General features: G+C 50.2%; 2 protein-coding genes across 3 annotated transcripts in view; both read left to right on the plus strand.

Moving 5' to 3' along the window:
* The first annotated feature begins 536 nt into the window (after nt 1-536).
* On the plus strand, nt 537-3,583 carry LOC103184016 (beta-crystallin B1). 2 transcript variants are annotated; one of them, XM_007901832.2, is made up of 6 exons: nt 537-694; nt 1,023-1,182; nt 1,518-1,636; nt 2,210-2,342; nt 2,674-2,816; nt 3,228-3,583. In XM_007901832.2, exons 2-6 carry the CDS (start codon nt 1,039-1,041, stop codon nt 3,397-3,399), a joined length of 711 nt encoding a protein of 236 aa, XP_007900023.1. In that variant the 5' UTR covers nt 537-694; nt 1,023-1,038; the 3' UTR covers nt 3,400-3,583. The 2 variants fall into 2 exon arrangements, with proteins under 2 accessions (XP_007900023.1, XP_007900024.1); XM_007901833.2 differs by lacking the exons at nt 537-694; nt 1,023-1,182 and adding an exon at nt 1,290-1,340.
* Nucleotides 3,584-5,857: 2,274 nt separating this feature from the next.
* The window catches only part of LOC103184081 (unconventional myosin-XVIIIb), a 44,686-nt gene continuing 31,787 nt past the window's right edge, over nt 5,858-18,756 (plus strand). The window contains 13 exon segments of the mRNA XM_042337518.1: nt 5,858-6,048; nt 8,496-8,548; nt 9,917-10,069; nt 11,252-11,761; nt 12,145-12,211; nt 12,558-12,670; nt 13,254-13,430; nt 13,773-13,971; nt 14,261-14,403; nt 14,810-14,910; nt 15,500-15,563; nt 15,735-15,879; nt 17,420-17,596. Coding sequence (XP_042193452.1) covers nt 8,510-8,548; nt 9,917-10,069; nt 11,252-11,761; nt 12,145-12,211; nt 12,558-12,670; nt 13,254-13,430; nt 13,773-13,971; nt 14,261-14,403; nt 14,810-14,910; nt 15,500-15,563; nt 15,735-15,879; nt 17,420-17,596 — 1,888 coding nt within the window. The 5' untranslated portion in view covers nt 5,858-6,048; nt 8,496-8,509.

Raw genomic sequence — 18,756 nt, forward strand, 5'->3', positions numbered from 1 at the left:
GATAGACTGTAAAGTGAATTGACTGCGTGTTTTGTGGGCGAAACGCGGCAGCCAATTGCGCACAGCAGCGTCCCCACAAACAGTCGTGGATTGACTGACCATTTATTTTTATTTTGAGGGATTATTTACTCCCAAAGAGCGATCTGTCAATCGACTAACAGGCGGGTACCTACTTACTGCAGGTAAACAGAGGAGTGTGTGCGTGGAGTAAGGAGACTTGCCTAAGGTTTGGCCTGGGAATCGAACCCGGGTCATCTTGCGAGGCGAGGCGAGAGGTCTAACCACCGAGCTACGGGACTCTCTCTTTTTGAGCCGCGCTGCGGGATCTTAAACCATCCACCTGGACAGTCGCAGGCGGGGAGTGAAGTTTAAGGCTCAGGGTCACTCTGGACCGATTAGCAAAAGTCATGAAGTCAGTCCTTTGGATTATTTTTTTTGTGTGGCGTCAGGAAAAACATGTAAACTGCGGAACAATGCTGCGATGCCTGTTTCAGCTGACGGTGAATTGTGATTGTTCCAGCTCATTGAATCTGCTGCAGGAATAATGTGATGACTTCTGGGTTTGCGTGGCGGACTCTGATGAGCCGTCAGATCTATTGTCACCCTTCGTTCCGCGCCCGCTGTTGCCAGAGTATAAATTGACCGGTGATTTGTCAGTGGACACATATTCTCCCAGTCAGCGGCAGATCAACAGGTGAGCCAGCGAGCGAGCGAGCGAGCGGGAGAGGGGGTGAGAGTAGAGAGAGAAAGCGCTTGGGCGGGTGAGAGAAAGAGAGAGTGCAAGAGAGTGTGTGGGAGAGAGTATAGGTGTGGGAGAGGGAGAGAGAGAGAGAGAGTGTTTGAATGTGTGAGAGTATGCGTGAGAGAGAGATAGAGCATGTGTGTGTGTGTGTGAGAGAAATTGTGCAAGACCCAGCCTGTGTGAAGGATGCTATAGAAATGCAAGTTGTTGTTGATTTCTTTTCCTCCCTCGCCCCCTCCTCCCCTCTCCCCTTCTCTCCCCCACCACTTTCCTCTCTCAGTTCGATATCAACCAGAATGTCTCAGGCCACCAAAGGAACCAGCCAGGGGTCAGCGACCCAGACCTCCACCCAGGACAAGGGCACCCCAGCCCCCGCTTCAACCCCCACCCCAGCCTCCAAAATCCTCAAGAATGTGGAGCCTGGACAAGGCAACTTCCGGGTGAGTCACAGCTGTCAGCAGCTCGGGGTGTGGGGGAGCCAGTGTTCCCGTATTCCCGGGTTTCTATGTTCCTATGTTACCATTTCAGCGTGAAGTTAGTACTGTAGGTTCTCAGGTTCCTGCCTTCCCATGTTTACACGTTCCCATTTCAGTGTAAAGTTAGTATGTTTTCACATTCCTATGTTCACATGTCCCCGTGTTCCTATGTTACTGTGTTCCTATGTTACCGTGTTCCTATGTTACCGTGTTACCATGTTACTGTGTTCCCGTGTGCCCATGTTACTGTGTTCCTGTGTCCGGTGTCTCCTGTCTGACTCCTTGCCCTCTCCTTGCAGATGATGATTTACGAACAGGAGAACTTCCAGGGCCGTCACATGGAGTTCACCACCGAGTGCGTGAACCTGTGTGAGCGCAGCTTCGACAGAGTGGGCAGCGTGCGTGTGGACTGTGGACCGTAAGTCACCCTCAGTAAACACGGGACCGTACACAGAGGATAGATATGTGGTGGGAGAATCAAATGGACCATCTAAAATCACCCACCGCACTACACCACATCACACCACAACACAACACACCACAACACACCACATTATACCACATCAACACACCACAACACACACAACACAACACACCACACTATACCATATCACAACACACCACACTATACCACATCACACCACAACACACCACAACACAACACACCACACTATACCATATCACAACAGACCACACTATACCACATAACAACACACCACAATACACCACATCACAGGAGGCTCTCTAAGGACAGAGAGAGATGGAAATGGTACCTCACGATGTGCCTGAGATCCATCAATATGGCTGAGATGAGATAGTTATTGGAAGACGTGAAAGGGTTTGTTAATTCCTGGAGGAGATGTTACATGATGTTGATGTCGAAAGAACTATTATTGGGTCAGACTTGTTCACCAGGGCAATACCACTTGCTCCGGGCTTCTCTTCTCTCCTCTCTTAGGTCTCTTATCTTCTTCTCTCTTTCCTTCCCCAGTTGGGTGGCTTACGAGCAGGCCAACTTCCGTGGAGAGATGTTCATCCTGGAGAAGGGAGAGTATCCTCGCTGGGACTCGTGGTCAAACAGCTACAGGAGTGACCGTTTCATGTCCTTCCGTCCTGTCTGCATGGTAACCTTCCCATACAATCCTATAGAGTTCCACCAGTTGCCTTTACATTAAAAGCCGGGAGACAATAGCCCAGATTTGATGGTGGTAAAAACCCTTAAGACTTGGTTCGGGGCTGAGTCGGAGCCAGAGTGATAGCTTGGGATGTGATTAGTTGCAGCCCGTCCTTGGGTTAGGGTTGGGGCGATCGTCACTGGGGCAATGGCTAACTTGGGGACCATCCCTCAATGGAAAGGGGGTAAAAGGAGTGTGATGGGGAGGGGAGACAGGAGACAATGGCAGGAACACAATAGGCAGCCGATGCCTCACAGGTATCTGGGGTTTGCTTTGACAGGATAACCAGGAACACAAGATCTGCCTGTTTGAGATCGCCGAATTCAAGGGCAACAAGATGGAGATCATGGAGGATGATGTGCCAAGTCTGTGGGCGTACGGTTTCTGTGACCGCGTGGGCAGCTTGAGGGTCCCCAGTGGAACGTGAGTATTTCTGTAGCACCATCCAGGAGGACTAACCAACTAAAACTACATAGCTTACCATTGAGAGCACTGTCTGGCAAGCTTTCCTGCTGCTTTTCCAGCTAGGACCATCCTAGCCATTAGGGCTTTGGCTCTCTTCTCGATCATCATTGATCTGCTCGACATTGATATAATAATAATAATAATAATAATAACAATCCTTGCATTTGATATAGCGCCTTATCACGTCGTCAAGACGTCTCACAGTGCTTCACAGAATACACTGTGAGGTGGAGTGACTGCAGATTTTCTGGACGAATGTCTGATGCGCGCGAGCGTGTGTGTGTGTGTGTGTGTGGGCGGAGTGGGCGGTGGGATCAAAGGGGAGTGATGATTCTGTGTATGACGCCCAGTCTCCCTCTCCTGTCATAGGTGGGTTGGCTACCAGTACCCAGGTTACAGAGGTTACCAATACCTGTTTGAGATGGGAGATTATAAGCACTGGAACGAGTGGTCTGCTCAGCAGCCTCAGATCCAGTCAATTCGTCGCCTGAGAGACATGCAGTGGCACCAGAAAGGCTGCTTCCAGTTCGCTACCAAGTGAGGACGTCCGCAGGCTTGCTATCTGACGGAGAGTCCGAAGCTGCCCATTTATTTAATGGAATAACTTAAGTTTAACTTCAACGATTTACTATTTTTAATTCATTTCTTTTTTTGCTCTGGTCAGCTGCATTTCTCCGTACTTTACAGTGTAAAGCAGATCGATCGATTAATCGATCAGTCGGAATTCAAACCACCAACGTTTGTGAACTTAATAAAGACAATTTATTAAGCCAAAATCTGATGTCTCGGTCCTGGTTTGTCGACGGGTTCAATAATAATAATAATAATAATAATAATAATAATAAGCCTTGCATCTGAGATGTCTCGACGACGTGATAAGGCGCTATATCAAATGCAAGGATTATTATTATTATTATGAGAAGGGGGGAAGAGGAGATGGGAGAGGGTGGGGAGGACGTGTAAACTGAATAGCAATGGGGAGCACAAACACTGATGGGTTTGAAGACTGGATTCTCTACAATAATAATAATAATAATCCTTTCATTTGATGCAGCGCCTCATCATGTCTTCAAGACATCTCAAAGCACTTCACAGAATATACCGTAAAGTGAATTGACTGTGTATTTTGTGAGCGAAACGCAACAGCCAATTGCGCACAGCAGCGTCCCCACAAACAGCCGTGGATTGAAGTGACCAATTTATTATTTTTTTTGAAGGAGTTATTACCTCCAGAAAAGCAATCCACCAATCGACTAACAATGGGGTTCCTGCTCACTGCTGGTAAACAGAGGCGTGTGGAGTAAGGAAACTTGCCCGACATTTCGCCCTGTCCGGGAATCGAACCCAGGTCTCTCGCTTGCGAGGCGAGTGCTCTGAACACTGAGCTACAGGACATCCACCCTCTCGGCAGTCATGGCTCTAGGCATTGCCCTAGGCGGACAATGATCAGTGGTCGTGTTGACGGACACGAGCCAGGACTGACATGTGACCACACTGTCAACGTGTTTCCTGCAACTCTCCCAAATCCCCGTATGTATAATTGTTATTAATATTCCCATTACGAGGCTGTCTTGCTATTAAAAGCTATGATTCGATTAGGTCTCAGTGCTATAATTGTCTGTGACATAGTAAAGTTACACAGAGAGAAAGAGAGAGAGAGAGAGAGAGAGAGACCCAGGCTTCTCTCCACCTGACACTCTCAGTCACACAGCAGCGAGCTCCAGCCTTTGGGAGGCCTTTGCGTGAGTGTGGACATCTCTTCGGTTCAGTAACTGGAGGAATTTTGCCAGATAAGGGAGGAGGACGTCTGTTTTTGTGTTCAGTTGAGCTCGGCCGTTCTGGACAGATCCTCCGTTTGTTTCCAAGACACAGGGGGGTGGGAGAGTGGGTTGAAATCCCAACTGGGTCTAGATTTACTCTGTTTACATATAGCAAAAATAATGATACACAGGTTTAATATCACACCTTTCGGGTCAGTGAAATAATCCAACCAGAAAATCCCTCCAACAAAAAAATGGTGCGGTCACTCAATCCATAACTGTTTGTGGGACATCACTGTGGGCAATTTGCTGCCGGATTTCGCTCATAAAATATATCCTGTAATCATCCCATTACAGTATATCCTGTGAAGCCCTTTGAGATGTCTCAATGACATGATAAGGCGCTCTATCAAACACAAGGATTATTATTATTATTATTATTATGAACACAGAGCTCATTCAGAGAGTATGTGTGATGGGTTGTAAAATTCTATCAATCTACAAACCTGTTTGAATTGGTAAATGAGAGATACCGAGAGCTTAGAAGCGAGGGGAGTTTATGAGACTCTTTTTTTCACACAAAGGGTCGTTGGAATTACCAAATCCTGTCACTTCCAAGTCAGGTGGTCGAGACAGAGCAGTGTGGGTTTCAAGAGGGAAGTGGACAGGAAGGCTGGAGGCTTGAAGGGGTGTGAGGACAAGGTGGGGCAGTGGGGACTGAATGAAAAGTTGCCCTGAGAATTGGTGTGGACGTGATGGGCTGAATGGCTTCCTTCTGCCATGTGAGTTTCTGTGATACAACGATGCTGGAAGAGGTATTAAGGGGCGTGGCGGAAGGGCAGGGGGTGCTGGGGCTGAAAGATCTGCGAATAAAACTGAGGCAGGAGGAAAAGCTACCATTAATTTTGAAACCAGCTTCTGTGGAACGATGCTCGGAGATGGAAGTGCGTCCTGCTTGGGCCCAGTGGCAGCATTCTCGCCTCTTGTGACGTCTCGACGACGTGATAAGGCGCTATATCAAGTGCAAGGATTATTATTATTATTATTATTATCAAATAAAGTGTGACACGGACGCAAAGGGCTGATGATCAGAGATACCCTGTGTCGCCCTCTCTCTCTCTCTCTCTCTTTCTCTTTTTCTCCCTCACACACTCACACATGCCCAAACGTGGAATGAGGGAATATTTATAGCACTGAGCTGTGTCCAGTCAGCTGTTACTGCTCTGTTATCATACAGTGAGTGTGTGTGTCGGACTGGGGACAGGGAGAGGGGGAGGGGGAGTGAGACATATGGTAGGGGCTGCCCTCATCACATTTCTCTGTCTGTGGCCCGGTCGGTTCGAAGGGATCTGTTTAACCGCTGTTGAGGAGACGGTTCAAATCCAAGGCAATAAAGGTCGGAAATTAGGAGAAGCCGGGAATCTCGCAAGGTATTTTCTCTCGTGCTGGTCTGGGAAGTTGGGAAAGAATCTTTACCGAGGAGACTTGTGTGTTTTACGGGCTGTGTTATCTGCACTCTGCCTGTGTGCTCGGACCAGTTGGGATTATTTTTATCCTACCATTAGGACAGCTGCCTCGAGAGTGGCTAAGCTCTCGTCTCTGGGCTCCGAGTCTCTCTCTCCCTCTCTTTCTCTCTTTTTTTCTCTTTCTCTTTCTCCGGGTTGACCGAATAGAGACTTCTCCCGTCAGCCCTCCCACATCCATTTCACGCTTCATTTATTTATTTAATAATAATAATAATAATCCTTGCGTTTGATACAGCGCCTCAGCACGTTATCGAGACGCCTCATAGCGCTTCGCGGGACACACTGTAAAGTGTAGTGACTGTGTAGCTAGGGACAGGCAAGTGGATTAAATTAAATAGGACGACGGGTTGAGTGGCAATGGTGGTTAAGCGCTCTGGGACGCTACCCTGCATGTCTGGCGCTGTATAAATGCAAGTTGTTGTTATCTGACTGCGGCTAAAAAAAAATTGCCGGTCGTCAGTGAGGCTTGAGCTAATAATACAGAGCCCTGTATTCAGGTCTAGACTGAGGCAGAACCTGAGGCAATATAGAACTAGACTGAGATCTGCATCCAGTTCTGGGTTTGGGTCCAAACCTATTTTAAATAAGGAATAGAAATTGTTAGAACTGTGGGAGAATTCTCAGCTCCTCAGACTGTGTTAGAAACGATAATTCGTCATATACTTCAAAAATAATCCTCGCATTTGATGTAGTGGCTACAACAACAACAATAATAATAATCCTCGCATTTGATATAGCGCCTTATCGCATCATTGAGACGTCCCAAAGAGTTTTACCGGATATATATAAAGTGAATTGGCTGTGTATTTTGGTGTCAATATGTCTCAAAGTCCTTCACTGCCTGGACTGTAGTGACTGTGTATTTTGTGGGCGAACGCGGCAGCCAATTTGGCGCAGAGCAACACGGCATGAACAGCCACGAAGTGAGTGATCAATTATTATTTGACGGATTGTCGGCCAGGACACCGAGAGAGAGAGAGAGAGAAACTCCCTTCTCTTTTCGAACAGGGAGATCTTTGACGTCCACCTGAACGGGGCACAGACGGGGAGTGAGTGAGGTTTAATGTCTCATCCGAAGGACTGCGTCTCCGATAATTCTTACTGCTGACTAATACGCTCTTAAATCGACCTTCACGGGGGTGGGGGGGAGTGGGGAGTAAACATTCCAACATGAAGTACAGTATCTGAGTCATAGGAAAATAATCCTCAGGGCCTTGGAATTGCAGGTTAGGCCGGAGGATATATATTAGATGTGTCAACAAGGAACGACTGGTCAAGGCTGTTGCCTAAATGGGCCTCAACAAAGTGTCTCTGAGCCTCTGTTTGCACATGTCCCTTTAAGAGGTGACTTTACAGCTGTCTATGCTTTGGTGTTGGGTCTTGCTTCGTTGCCCCATTAACCTCTGTCCCCACGTTGGGCAAACAGGACCTGCATTTGGGCATAGACTGCGAGGTGACAGACATGTTAAAAGGTGCTAAGTTGGATGTTCGATAACCTTAGCCTCAACATTCACCAGGGGAACTCCATCCTAAACCTGCACTGAATATTACAGAGGGAGAACATCCCACTAACAGCTGGAAGCTACCATTTGATACAGCGCCTTACCACGTTTTCAAGACGTCTCAAAGCGCTCCACAGGATTTACCGTAAAGTGGAGTGACTGTGTCAACAACAACTTGCATTTACACAGCCCCCTTTATAGGGGGAGTAGCGTAACGGTGGGTTTAACAGTGATGCCGAGCCGGGGGGGGGGGGGGGGGGTGGCGGGGAGAGAGACTGGGGGTGGTTGGGGGGGTGGGAGTTGACCGTAGACACGGTCGAAAAGGAAAGTCTTCGGGTGTGATCTGAAGACGGGCAAAGAGGGAACAAGACAGAGGGATTGAGGCAGAGACATGCGGAGAGGTCCAGGGAAAGAAACGTAATAGTTAGATGTTCCTCTTTCCGACTTCACAAGACTGGCACGGAGCGAGCCTGGGGTCAGTGAGTGCGGATAATATTCTGACCTTGAATGGCATTAATTACCGGTGACAGGGCAACCACACCATAATGGGACACTGGCTGCATCTCAATGAGAACCAAATTGCAGGGAAAGTGCAGTGACTGTGTATTTTGCGTCTGAGCAAAAACCCTACTGTCCATTTCTCTGTTTTATGTGACATCATTTCTGTGTGTTCACTACAGGACTAATCACACTGCTGTTTTCCCCTTTCTTCCTCTCTCTCTCTCTTTATTTTTTCTCTCCATTTTCCCCTCCCGTCTTTGTCTCACATCCATCGGGAAAATCTGCATGAATCCTGTTCACCCATCGTGTCGTTTCCATCTTCCACCATCAATCCATCCGTCCACAAAGCCCATCCCTTCAAAATGGCCGTCTCCTCACGTCGTGCACTATGGGAACAAAAGGAAAGTCCTCTTTCTGGGTCAAAGGTTTACCTCCTGCATGCGCGGCAATGGAGTTGCTTCGTTTCGGGGTTAAAGGTGTGAGAGATGTTCCACTAATTTCGAAGGGTTAGATGCAGCAAGAGGATATTTTTCTGTGGAAAACACACTAAACACCGCAACGCGTCTGTGTGAAAAGGGTAACAGCCGTGGTCTGATCGGGTAAGGTATCAGACCGTGAGGAATGGACGCACGTGTGTGATGTGGAGTTTGGATTTAACCTCGACTTGGGCAAGGATTTGAATAGCTTTATGACTACATTGGGAATTGGGAGGTGAAGGTTATGTGAGATCCTGAGAGGCGGCATCATAACAACAGTAATACTAATACTACTAATAATACGATTACTACTAATAACACGACAACTAATAATAATCCTTGCGTTTGATATAGCGCCTTATCACGTTTTCAAGACGTCTCAAAGCGCAAAAGGTGGATTGACTCTATATTTTGATGGGGCAAAACCCAGCAGGCAAGTGTGCACAGCAGTGACCCACAAACAGTCGTGGATCGAATGACCAAATTATTATTATTATGTTTTGGCGGCATTATTAACCCCAGAAAAGTGATCCGCCAATCGACAAAAAAAAACGGGATCCTACTTTACTGCTAGATAAACAGCGGCACGTGGAGTAAGGAAACTTGAGTAGTGACTGAAAGCACGGCCACCGATGTTGGGATGAAGGGTACGAGGGACTAGCGGGAGGCTGCGGACAGTCGAGCAGAGGCAGCAAGCAGTGGGTTGGGGGGTAAGCAGGTCGGAGAGGTAGGCAGGTGTCAGGGCCTGACGGGATTTGAAGATCAATCGTGGAAAAGGATCTCAAACTCTGCCATTGCAAAACAGGTATTTCTGCTGTTTTCATTCAGTTTGCTATCGTGAAACCTCTCCCGCTTTGAAACCCCCTCCCCACGCCCCCCCACCCCCCGCTACATGCTCCCCTCGCCACCCCTTCCACGCACCCAATAAAATTGACCTTTGCACGCGTCTCCTGTAAATAGAAGTCATCTCAAAATTGGAGCCAGGCCATTTAGGAGTGAAATCAGGCAGCATTTTTTTCACACAAAAGGTTGTGAAAATCTGGAATTCTCTTCCCCCCCCCTCCCAAAAAGCTGTGGATTATGGCTGGATCCATTCACATTTTCAAGACTGAAGTGGAAAGATGTTTGCTGGCTCAGGGGATCGAGGGATATGGGCAAAGGCAGGTAATTGGGGTTGAGGTACAGATCAGCCTTGATCTAATAGAATGGAGGAACAGGCTCGCGGGGCTGAATGGCCTCCTCCTGCATCCTATGTTCCTATGAAATGACTTGATTCATTTTGTCTTAATGTAGATCAAGGAAGAAGAACGGCCGCCTCCTCCCCCGGCCCCTCCCCCGCTCTCGCCCGTGGCCCCCGCGGGCTTTATCAAGCAGCTCGTGCGGGAAACGGAGAAGGAAGCCAGGCTGCCGAAGCACCGAGCCAAGGAGCAGAGACCGAGCCAGCACGTGAGTGGGCCTGAGAGGCAGCGCTTGGTCCAGCGGGGGGGTGGGGGGGGGGCAGTGACAGACACAATCCACCAGGGGGTGCTCTTGCCCTGTTGAAACCCTGCCACGTTGACTCTCTTTTGGGTTCGCCGGGTGTCTGACATGAGTTGAATCCCGTCACCGTTGCTTAAGAGGCTCCAATCCAAACTGAGAATTCTCTGCATCCCACCTACACATGGAAATTCCAGGGATACATTGTCGGAATGGAATCGCACTCTCTCCCTCTCTCCCTGGAGGGATGCCCCCCTGCCCCCTGCCTACTGAAATCCGGAGAGTATCAGGTGCAGGTTGGCAAGAGCCAAGGCTTGGGGGGAACCCAGAGTGTGTGTTGGGGTAACTCCTGGAGTCTAACCAGCTAAAACCACACGTAGCTTGGCCATTGAGACCACTGCCTGGCCAAGCTTTCCCGCTGCTTGTCCAGCGAGGACCTGTTAGGACTTTGGCCTGTGGGGTTACCAGGAGCTGAGGGGGAGGATTCCCTGCCCCCAGTGACTGGTCGGCCCTTCCAGGTCCTGCCGATGAGCCGGGCCGGGCTGAGCTGCCGTCAGCAGTGCCCTGAGATACTGCGGCCCCTCCTGGCTCAGGAACCGGGACTAGAGACCGGCACAGAGGGTGGGGGGGTCGGAGGGTGGGGGGGGGGTCTCGATTTTGATATTGCGTTACCCAACATGTCTCCCGTGTTGTGTTGTGTTGTGATGCATGTGGTGCCACTGAGCACCTGTTGGTGGCACCATTGAGCTGTCTGTCACACACGCACACACACACACACGGTGCCTCCGCAGCGCCGTCCGCGGGTATCCACCGGTAGTGTAACCCGACTTCCCAACTCAATGTATGTCGTCCTTTGGCCCATGTGAATGGAATGGAGTCGGGATCCGAAGGTGTCCACTGCTCCTCTGAAGTCGACAGACATTGCGCATCAAAAGGAAGTGATTCGCTCACTGCCTCCGAGTGCTGAAAGTGTTCAAGTTTCCTAACAATGTGTATTTTGTGCTCCGTGATTGTCTTCCCCGATCCTTCCAACTTCGCCCATCTTGTTTGAACCTCTGTGCGCGCCGAACTCTCGTTGTTCTGTGTTTCTTTTTCCTTCCATTTCCCTCCGGACCTTTAACCGTTAACCCTTCGCCTGTCTCCCCTTTGCAGCCTCCGGGTAAATTGGATGACGGTACGATTCAATATTTCTTACAGCTGACACAGAATGCCAACCCGCCGGTAGAGAGAGAGGAAGAGATGGCCAGCAGAGAGCCATCGCTTCTGGTCAATGGTCACGGTGAAGCCGGGCTGGAGACGGACGCCAGAGTCCGGGGGAAGCCGGGGAAAGTGACCAGGCAGCCGCGAGTGGGGCAGGGAATGTCTTTGCCTGTAGATCAGGGCCCGGATTCCGTCAGTGTGGATCTCGCTCCACGTGAAGGCACTTCCTACAAATCTGCAGCCAATGTGGTTGCTGTAGAAACGCTGCTCGGAGCTGAGCAGCCCGGCGGAGACGGGGAGACGGAGAGGGATGGTGGCAAGTCGCCGGTGGAGTTGGACTTGGAGTTGGAGGGTGGGGAGGGGCAGGAGTCCGGTATTCCACCCGTCGAGGGGCTCAGAGCAGAGGAACAAGTGATGCAGACACAGGACAAGTGTGAGGAAGGTCTAGAGAAGGAACTGGAGGTACAGAAGATAACTGTTCACACACATACACACTCACACACACACACACACCACACCCACACCCACACCCACACACACACGTACCACACATACACATACACCACACAGACACACTCTCTCTCTCTCACTCTCTCACACTCACACGCCCATCACTCAGTTTATGTTATAGTTTTGCTTTGCTCAGCCGGGTGTCTGACACATTACCCACCGAGCTTCAGAGTATCCCACCCGCACATGGAAATTCCAAAGCTGGAGAGCAGAGGGGAAAACACAAACGTATGAATCGGTAATTGCAGGAGAACACGTTCTCTGTTTGGGATCTACATTTAACCTGAAGCCAAAGTGCATCGACTGCATTTAACTGTGACTCTTCGCTCCTCCAGGTGGGAGAGGATGTTTGGTACGAGAGTGACAAGGTCTGGTACGTGCACAAAGAAGGCTTTACGTTAGGTAATTACCATTCAGGTCTCCAGCAGCCGATAACTGTTATTATTAATAATAATAATAATACTATTAATCCTTGCATTTTTTGATAGCGTCTTATCACGTCATTGAGACGTCTCAAAGCGCTTTGTAGAATATACTGTCAGGTGGAGTGACTGTGTATTAAGGAAACTTGCCTAACATTTTGTCCTGGCCGGGAATCGAACTTGCGAGGGGAGCGCTCTAACCACTACACCACAGGGCTCCACAGTCCCGTAGGGTAGTGGATGTAAGGATTAGTTTTATTTTATTTGTGCGTTAGTGTTTGCAAGTTGAATTTGACGTACCCCCCCTCCTGCCGTCTCCCCCTCAGCCACGGAGCTAAAGCCAGACGTGGGGACCCCCGAGCTCCCTGTGGGTCAAGTTCGGGTCCGTGTAGAGAGCAACGGCACGATCATAGACACAGATCAGGAACACGTGCACAGAGTGAGTAACTCACACTCCCCAACCTGACCTCGTGTGTATCTTTGATTCAGAACTCCGACACTCACATACTCGCACACCCTAAACTCTGTACCGCCGCTCCCCCATAGCACCCCACCCCCCCCACCCTGCCATCACTCCAGTCCTCACCAGGCTCCACTGGCCCCCACACCCCACCCCCCCATCACTCCAGTCCTCGCCAGGCTCCACTGCCCCCCCACCTCCCGCCACAGAATAGATTGACTTCAAGCTCCTCACACTCGTCTACAAATCCCTTCATGCCCTGGCACCTCCCTACCTCTTCGACCTGCTCGTACCCCTCACCTGCTACCCGCTGCCTCCGCTCGACTGGCTCCGGGCTCCTGCTTGCCCCTCGTCCCCTCCGCTCCGCCATCAGTGGCCGCAGTTTTAGCCGCTGCGCCCTGAAGCTTCGGAACTCTCTCCCCCAATCCCACTGCCTCGCCCCTTCCTTCCCTCCTTTTAGCTCATGACTGAAGACCTCCCTCTTTGACCGTGCATTGTTAAGCGGTGTAAATGCAAGTTGTTGTTGTTGTTGTTTCACGTGCTTCCCTGCTGTGCGGCTCAGACAAACCCCCTGAAGCTGGACTACGCCGAGGATCTCTCTCAGCTGCTCAGCCTGAACGAGTGCAGTGTCCTCCATGTCCTGCACCAACGCTATAGCTCCCAGCTCGCCCACACCAAGGCCGGAGGTCAACTGATCATCACCAACCCAGCCCGGCCGGTCACTGGCTACTCAGCCAAGGTAACGCAAGTCAGAGAGTGTGTCACGTGTCCAGAGACAGCATGACATGCATGTTGGGGAGAGAGTGATGGGCGTTGGCTTGGGAGGGGCGGGGTGGGGGAAAGAGAGGGTGAGATGAAGTGGACCAAAGGAATGTCTCAGAGCAGTTAACAGTGGTGGAGCACATCACCAAGCCAGGGGAGGCAGGAGGTGACCATAAGCGCAGTCGAAGAGGAAGGTCTTCAGTTCTGATCTGAAAGAGGGGGTGAGGCAGAGGGATCAGGGGAGAGAGTTCCAAAGCTTTGTGGAGCAGTGACATTTCTATCCTCCATTGTCTCTCTTTCTCTCTCTCTCTGTGACCAGATCTTCAGGGGGAAGAAGGAGAACATGCCTCCTCACGTGTTTGGCATGGCTCAGAGGGCGTATTGGAACATGCTAATGCACCGTAAGGACCAGACCATCGTGCCGCTGGGTCAGAGCGGAGCGGGCAAGACCACCAGCTGCCAGCAGGTCCTGGAGTATCTAGTGGAGGTGGCGGGCAGTGTGGGCTCCGCAGTCACAGGTGAACTGAGCCTTAACAACAGAGGAACATAAGAGTTGCTGGGCCACAGAAGACCAAGGTCCATCCAGTTTGCCTTCCACCATCCTGGCCATCGCTTACACATGTCATGTCCCAAACTATACATTGTATCCCACAATATTCTGTAAAGTGTAGTGACTGTGTATTTTGTGAGCCAAACACCGACAGCCAATTGCGCATAGTGACGTCTCACAAACAGTCGTGGATTGAGTGACCGATTGTGGGACGGCTGTGAAGTGAACTGTCCCAAACTCTTTTTGTTTTGTCTCAGTGGAGAAGATACAGGCTGTGTTCACCATTCTCAAGGCCTTTGGCTCGGTTCCCACCACCAACAACAGCAGCACCACTCGCTTCTCAATGGTGGCCTCGCTGGACTTCAACCAGGCCGGCCGTGTGTCCTCTGCCCAACTCCAGGTAAGCCACAGAGCAGACAGACATAGCACCCTCAAGAACGTCTCACAGCGCTTCACCCAGCCTCTGTCCACTGTAGTGACTGTGGGGTTTTGTCAGGGGAAAAGCCATTTTGGGCAGCCAATTGCACACAGCAGCGTCCCACAAACAGTTGTGGATTGAGTGACCGCATTTTTTCTCTTTGGAGGGATTATTACCCCCACCCCCCCCGGGAAAGTGATCCACCAATCGAATAACAACCAGGTTCCCACTTACCGCTGGTAAACAGAGGCGTGTGTGTGTGTGTGTGTGCGTGTGGAATAAGGAAACTTGCTTAAGGTTTTGCCCCGCCTGGGAATCGAACCCGGGTCCTCTTGCTTGCGGGGCGAGCGTCCTACCCACCGCACTACAGGACTGCTTTGTCTTTCAGACCATGTTACTGGAACGCGTTCGTGTCGCTCAGCATCCAGAAGGCGAGGGCACATTTGACATCTTCTCCCAGATGTTGGCAGGATTAGACCTTTCATTAAGGTACGACAACAACAACAACAACAACTCACATTTATATAACGCCCTCACGTAAGATCCCAGGCCGGGATTTGAACCCACAACCTTCTGACTCGGAGGCGGGATTGCTTCCACTGAGCCAGGCTGATCCCTAAATAGCGATCGGGGTGTAGTTCTACAGGAACAAGGGCTTAGCCTAACGTCTGAGGACGTGTGTGTCCTCTGAGTATCGATGCTGAATGGCTGGGGATATGCTTACCCTTTGGGGACAATTCCTCGAATACCTCGTCTCAAACGTAAAGCTTCTGATTTTTCTTCCGAGCAGTTGGAGTCAGTAAATTGACGATAATCCTCGCATTTGATACAGCGCCTTATCACGTCTCTAAAGCGCTCCACAGAATAATTGCCCGTCGCTTTTCGCCCTAGAAACACACAGACTTTACAGTGTATATCCCGTGAAGCGCTTTGAGACGCCTCGAAGCGCTGATAAGGCGCTGTATCAAAGGCGAGGATTATTATTACGGGAATCGGAGACCAAACACAGAGGGTCTGTGGTGGTTTTCTGAGAGTCACTCGCTGACTGTGACACGTTTCTGCTCTGTGCTTTGAACAGGACTGAGCTGCATCTCCACCAGTTGGCGCAGACCCACATGTTCGGGATTCTACCGGCCACAAAGGTAAGGAGGATCGTATTTCTCCGGACCCTGCAGTGAAACGTCAGCCCAGGGCTCCCGGAGGAGACGTCCCAAAGAGGGAACTTCATGAGAGGTTAGGAACGTAAAGAATTTGCTGTGAAGCACCTGACTCTCGGGCCTTGAGTGTTCTGCGTGTGTCTCTCTCTGTCTCAGGTGGAGGAGAAGCAGAGGGCTTCGCTGGGGTTCAGCAGGGTCCAGGCAGCGCTGGAGACACTGGGAGTCACGGCAGATGAGCAAAGGGCCATTTGGCACGTGCTGGCATCCATTTACCATCTGGGAGCAGCCGGTGTTTGCAAAGGTAACAGAGGCTGTGGTCTGGGAAGCCCCAGGTCGGGGTCTCTGAGCTCACGCAGTGAGCCTCACTCCCCTTCAAACCTCACTCCCCGTCTGTGCCCTGTTCAGGTGGATGTTAAAGATCCCACCGCGCTCTTGGGAAAAGAGAAGGGAGTTTCTTTCTCTCTCTCTCTCTCTCTCTCTCGCTTTCTCTCGTTCCCGGTGTCCTGGCCCACAATCCCTGCCCACACCCCCACCCCCAGATAATATTGCTTTACGGTCTGCATTGAGGAGAGACAGATTGAGAGCGTATTCTATGTGCGATGCCCGGCTGATCCAGATTAACGTCTCAGTTGGAATGTTTGCACACACTTTTCCTGAGCCAAGATAGTCGTAAAGGCTTTGAATGTGTGGCTTCCTCTCAACCAGCCAGCTCGGAAATAATGGTGACCATCCGTGGAGTCCTGTAGCTCGGTAGTTAGAGCGCTCGCCTCGCAAGCGAAAGGACCCGGGTTCGATTCCCGGGTCAGGGTGAAACGTTGGGCAAGTTTCCTTACTCCACACACACACCTCTGTTTACCCAGCGATACGTAGGTTGTTAGCAATTTGGCGGATTGCTTTTTCGGGGGGTAATAATCCCTCCGAAAAAAAATATAATAATTTGGTCATTCAATCCACGGCTGTTTGTGGGGACGCTGCTGTGCGCATTTGGCTGCCGCGTTTCGCCCACAAAATATACAGTCAATTAATTCACTTTACAGAATATGCTGCGAAGCGCTTTGAGACGTCTCGAAGACATGATAAGGCGCTGTATCAAATGCGAGGATCATTATTATTGTTATATATTCCTTCCACCACTTCTCTCTGTTGGTTCTCTCCACCCAAGCCTCGTATCATGAGGCAAAAGAGCAATGTACTTTGGCAGCTGCAGGATTTCGGAGCCTGCTGGTTTGCATTAAACACTGATTAGAATGCAGACACTAACTAAAAACCCTCCATCTCAGATGCTGTGGTTTCTCAAACTCCCAATTAATCACCAGCATTTTCAGTCCTGTTAACCCGAGGCGGCATCAGACTGGCTCAATCAGTCACCCGTCACTGGGGGCAAGTGGACATTCCGCTCAGCTCCTGATATCCTTGCAAGCTAAAGCCCTAACGGGAGGGTGGTCCCAGCTGGACGAGTAGTGGGAAAGCTTGCCATACAGCGCTCTCAATGGCTAAGCTGTGCGATTTTAGCTGGTTAGACTCCAGCAGTCGCCCCAACTCACACTCTGGTCTCCCCTCCACACCCACCACCAAGCCTTGGATCTCGCCAACCTGCGCCTAATACTTTGTGGAATTAACTAAGCAGGATGTGTCCCTCCAGGGAGAGAGAGAGAGAGAGAGAGAGCGCATTCCATTCCAAGAATCTATCCCTGGGATTTCTATGTGTTGGCGGGAGGCCTGGAGTTCTCAGCTGGTGATTGGTTTTGTGATCTTATGATTGAATTATTGAGCTTGTGATTGATTTTGATCTCTCTCTCTCTCGCTCTCTCTCTCCGATCTTCACGTATCTCCCAAAATAGTGGGCAGGAAGCAGTTTATGATGTTCGAGTGGGCTCAGAAGGCGGCGAGCAACCTGGGGTACGAGCTGGAGGAACTCTCGACAGCCGTCTTCAAACACCACCTCAAGGCTCTGATCCAGCAAGTCACGGCCGGGGCGACGAGGCTGAGGGCGGAGGAGATGGAGGAGACCGGCACAGGTAACCTCGCCGAGGGTTCCTCATCCACACCCATCTTGTTGTGGGATACACACAGTCACTCCACTTTACAGTACGCCCTGTGAAGCGCTTTGAGATGCCTCGACGATGTGATGAGGTGCCGTATTAAATGCAAGGATTATTATTATTATAGAGGATACGAACAACGCCTAGCTAGTCTCACTGTCAAATAAAATAAATTGCTCTCATTGCCAGTTTGGGAGAAGTTCAGTCTCAGTCTCCACCAATAATTATATATAAATAGCTCGTTCAACTGTTGAACAAAAACAAGATAATCAAGCGCAAAGGTAATTATCTCAAATGACACGACAATTTAATATTCCGAACCACTGGGTTTCTCTGCTCGTGCCTTTGAAACAGAAAGGAGACAACAGCAACTTGCATTTATGTAGCGTCCCTCACACGGGGTAGGCTCTAATTGCGCTTGAGAAGGTTGAGGGCTGATCAGGTTGAGGTGTTTAAAATGGTAAAGGGATTCGGTACAGTGGTAGCTGCAGAGAAACTATTTCCTCTGGTGGGTGGGGGAATCCAGAACAAGGGGGGGCATCATCTTAAAATTAGAGCCAGGCCAATTAGGAGTGAAATCAGGAGGGAGTTTTTCACACACACACACACACACACACAAAGGCTGGTGGAAATCTGGAACTCTCTCCCCGCACCCCCAAAAGGCTGTGGATTATGGCTGGATCCATTCACATTTTCAACGCTGAGGTGGATAAATGTTTGTTAGGTTCGGGGATCGAGGGATATGGGGCAAAGGTGTTGAGGTACAAATCAGCCATGATCTTATAGAATGGAGTAACAGGCTTGAGTGGCCTCCTCCTGTTCCTATATAGGAAGCTGTGAGGATTGCAGTGCACATCCCCAACCAGAAGAGGAAGCAGAGACTGCTAACAGTTACGTAGATGTACAGATGATCATCAGAAATCTCCAGAGCAGAACAAAAACCATTCTGTCCATTGAGTCCGTACTGGCTCACACGCGTCCCTCCAATCTCACCGCCCAAACTGATCCCCACAAGGAGGCCTGTAGCTCAGTGGTTAGAGCGCTCGCTTGGCTAGTGAGAGGACCTGGGTTCGATTCCCGGGCATAGGGCAAGTTTTCTCACTCCACAAACACGCCTCTGTTTACCCTGCAGTAAG

The sequence above is a fragment of the Callorhinchus milii genome, unplaced genomic scaffold, assembly GCF_018977255.1.
Source record: "Callorhinchus milii isolate IMCB2004 unplaced genomic scaffold, IMCB_Cmil_1.0 Scaffold8, whole genome shotgun sequence".
In the NCBI taxonomy this organism is placed as follows: Eukaryota; Metazoa; Chordata; class Chondrichthyes; order Chimaeriformes; family Callorhinchidae; genus Callorhinchus; species Callorhinchus milii.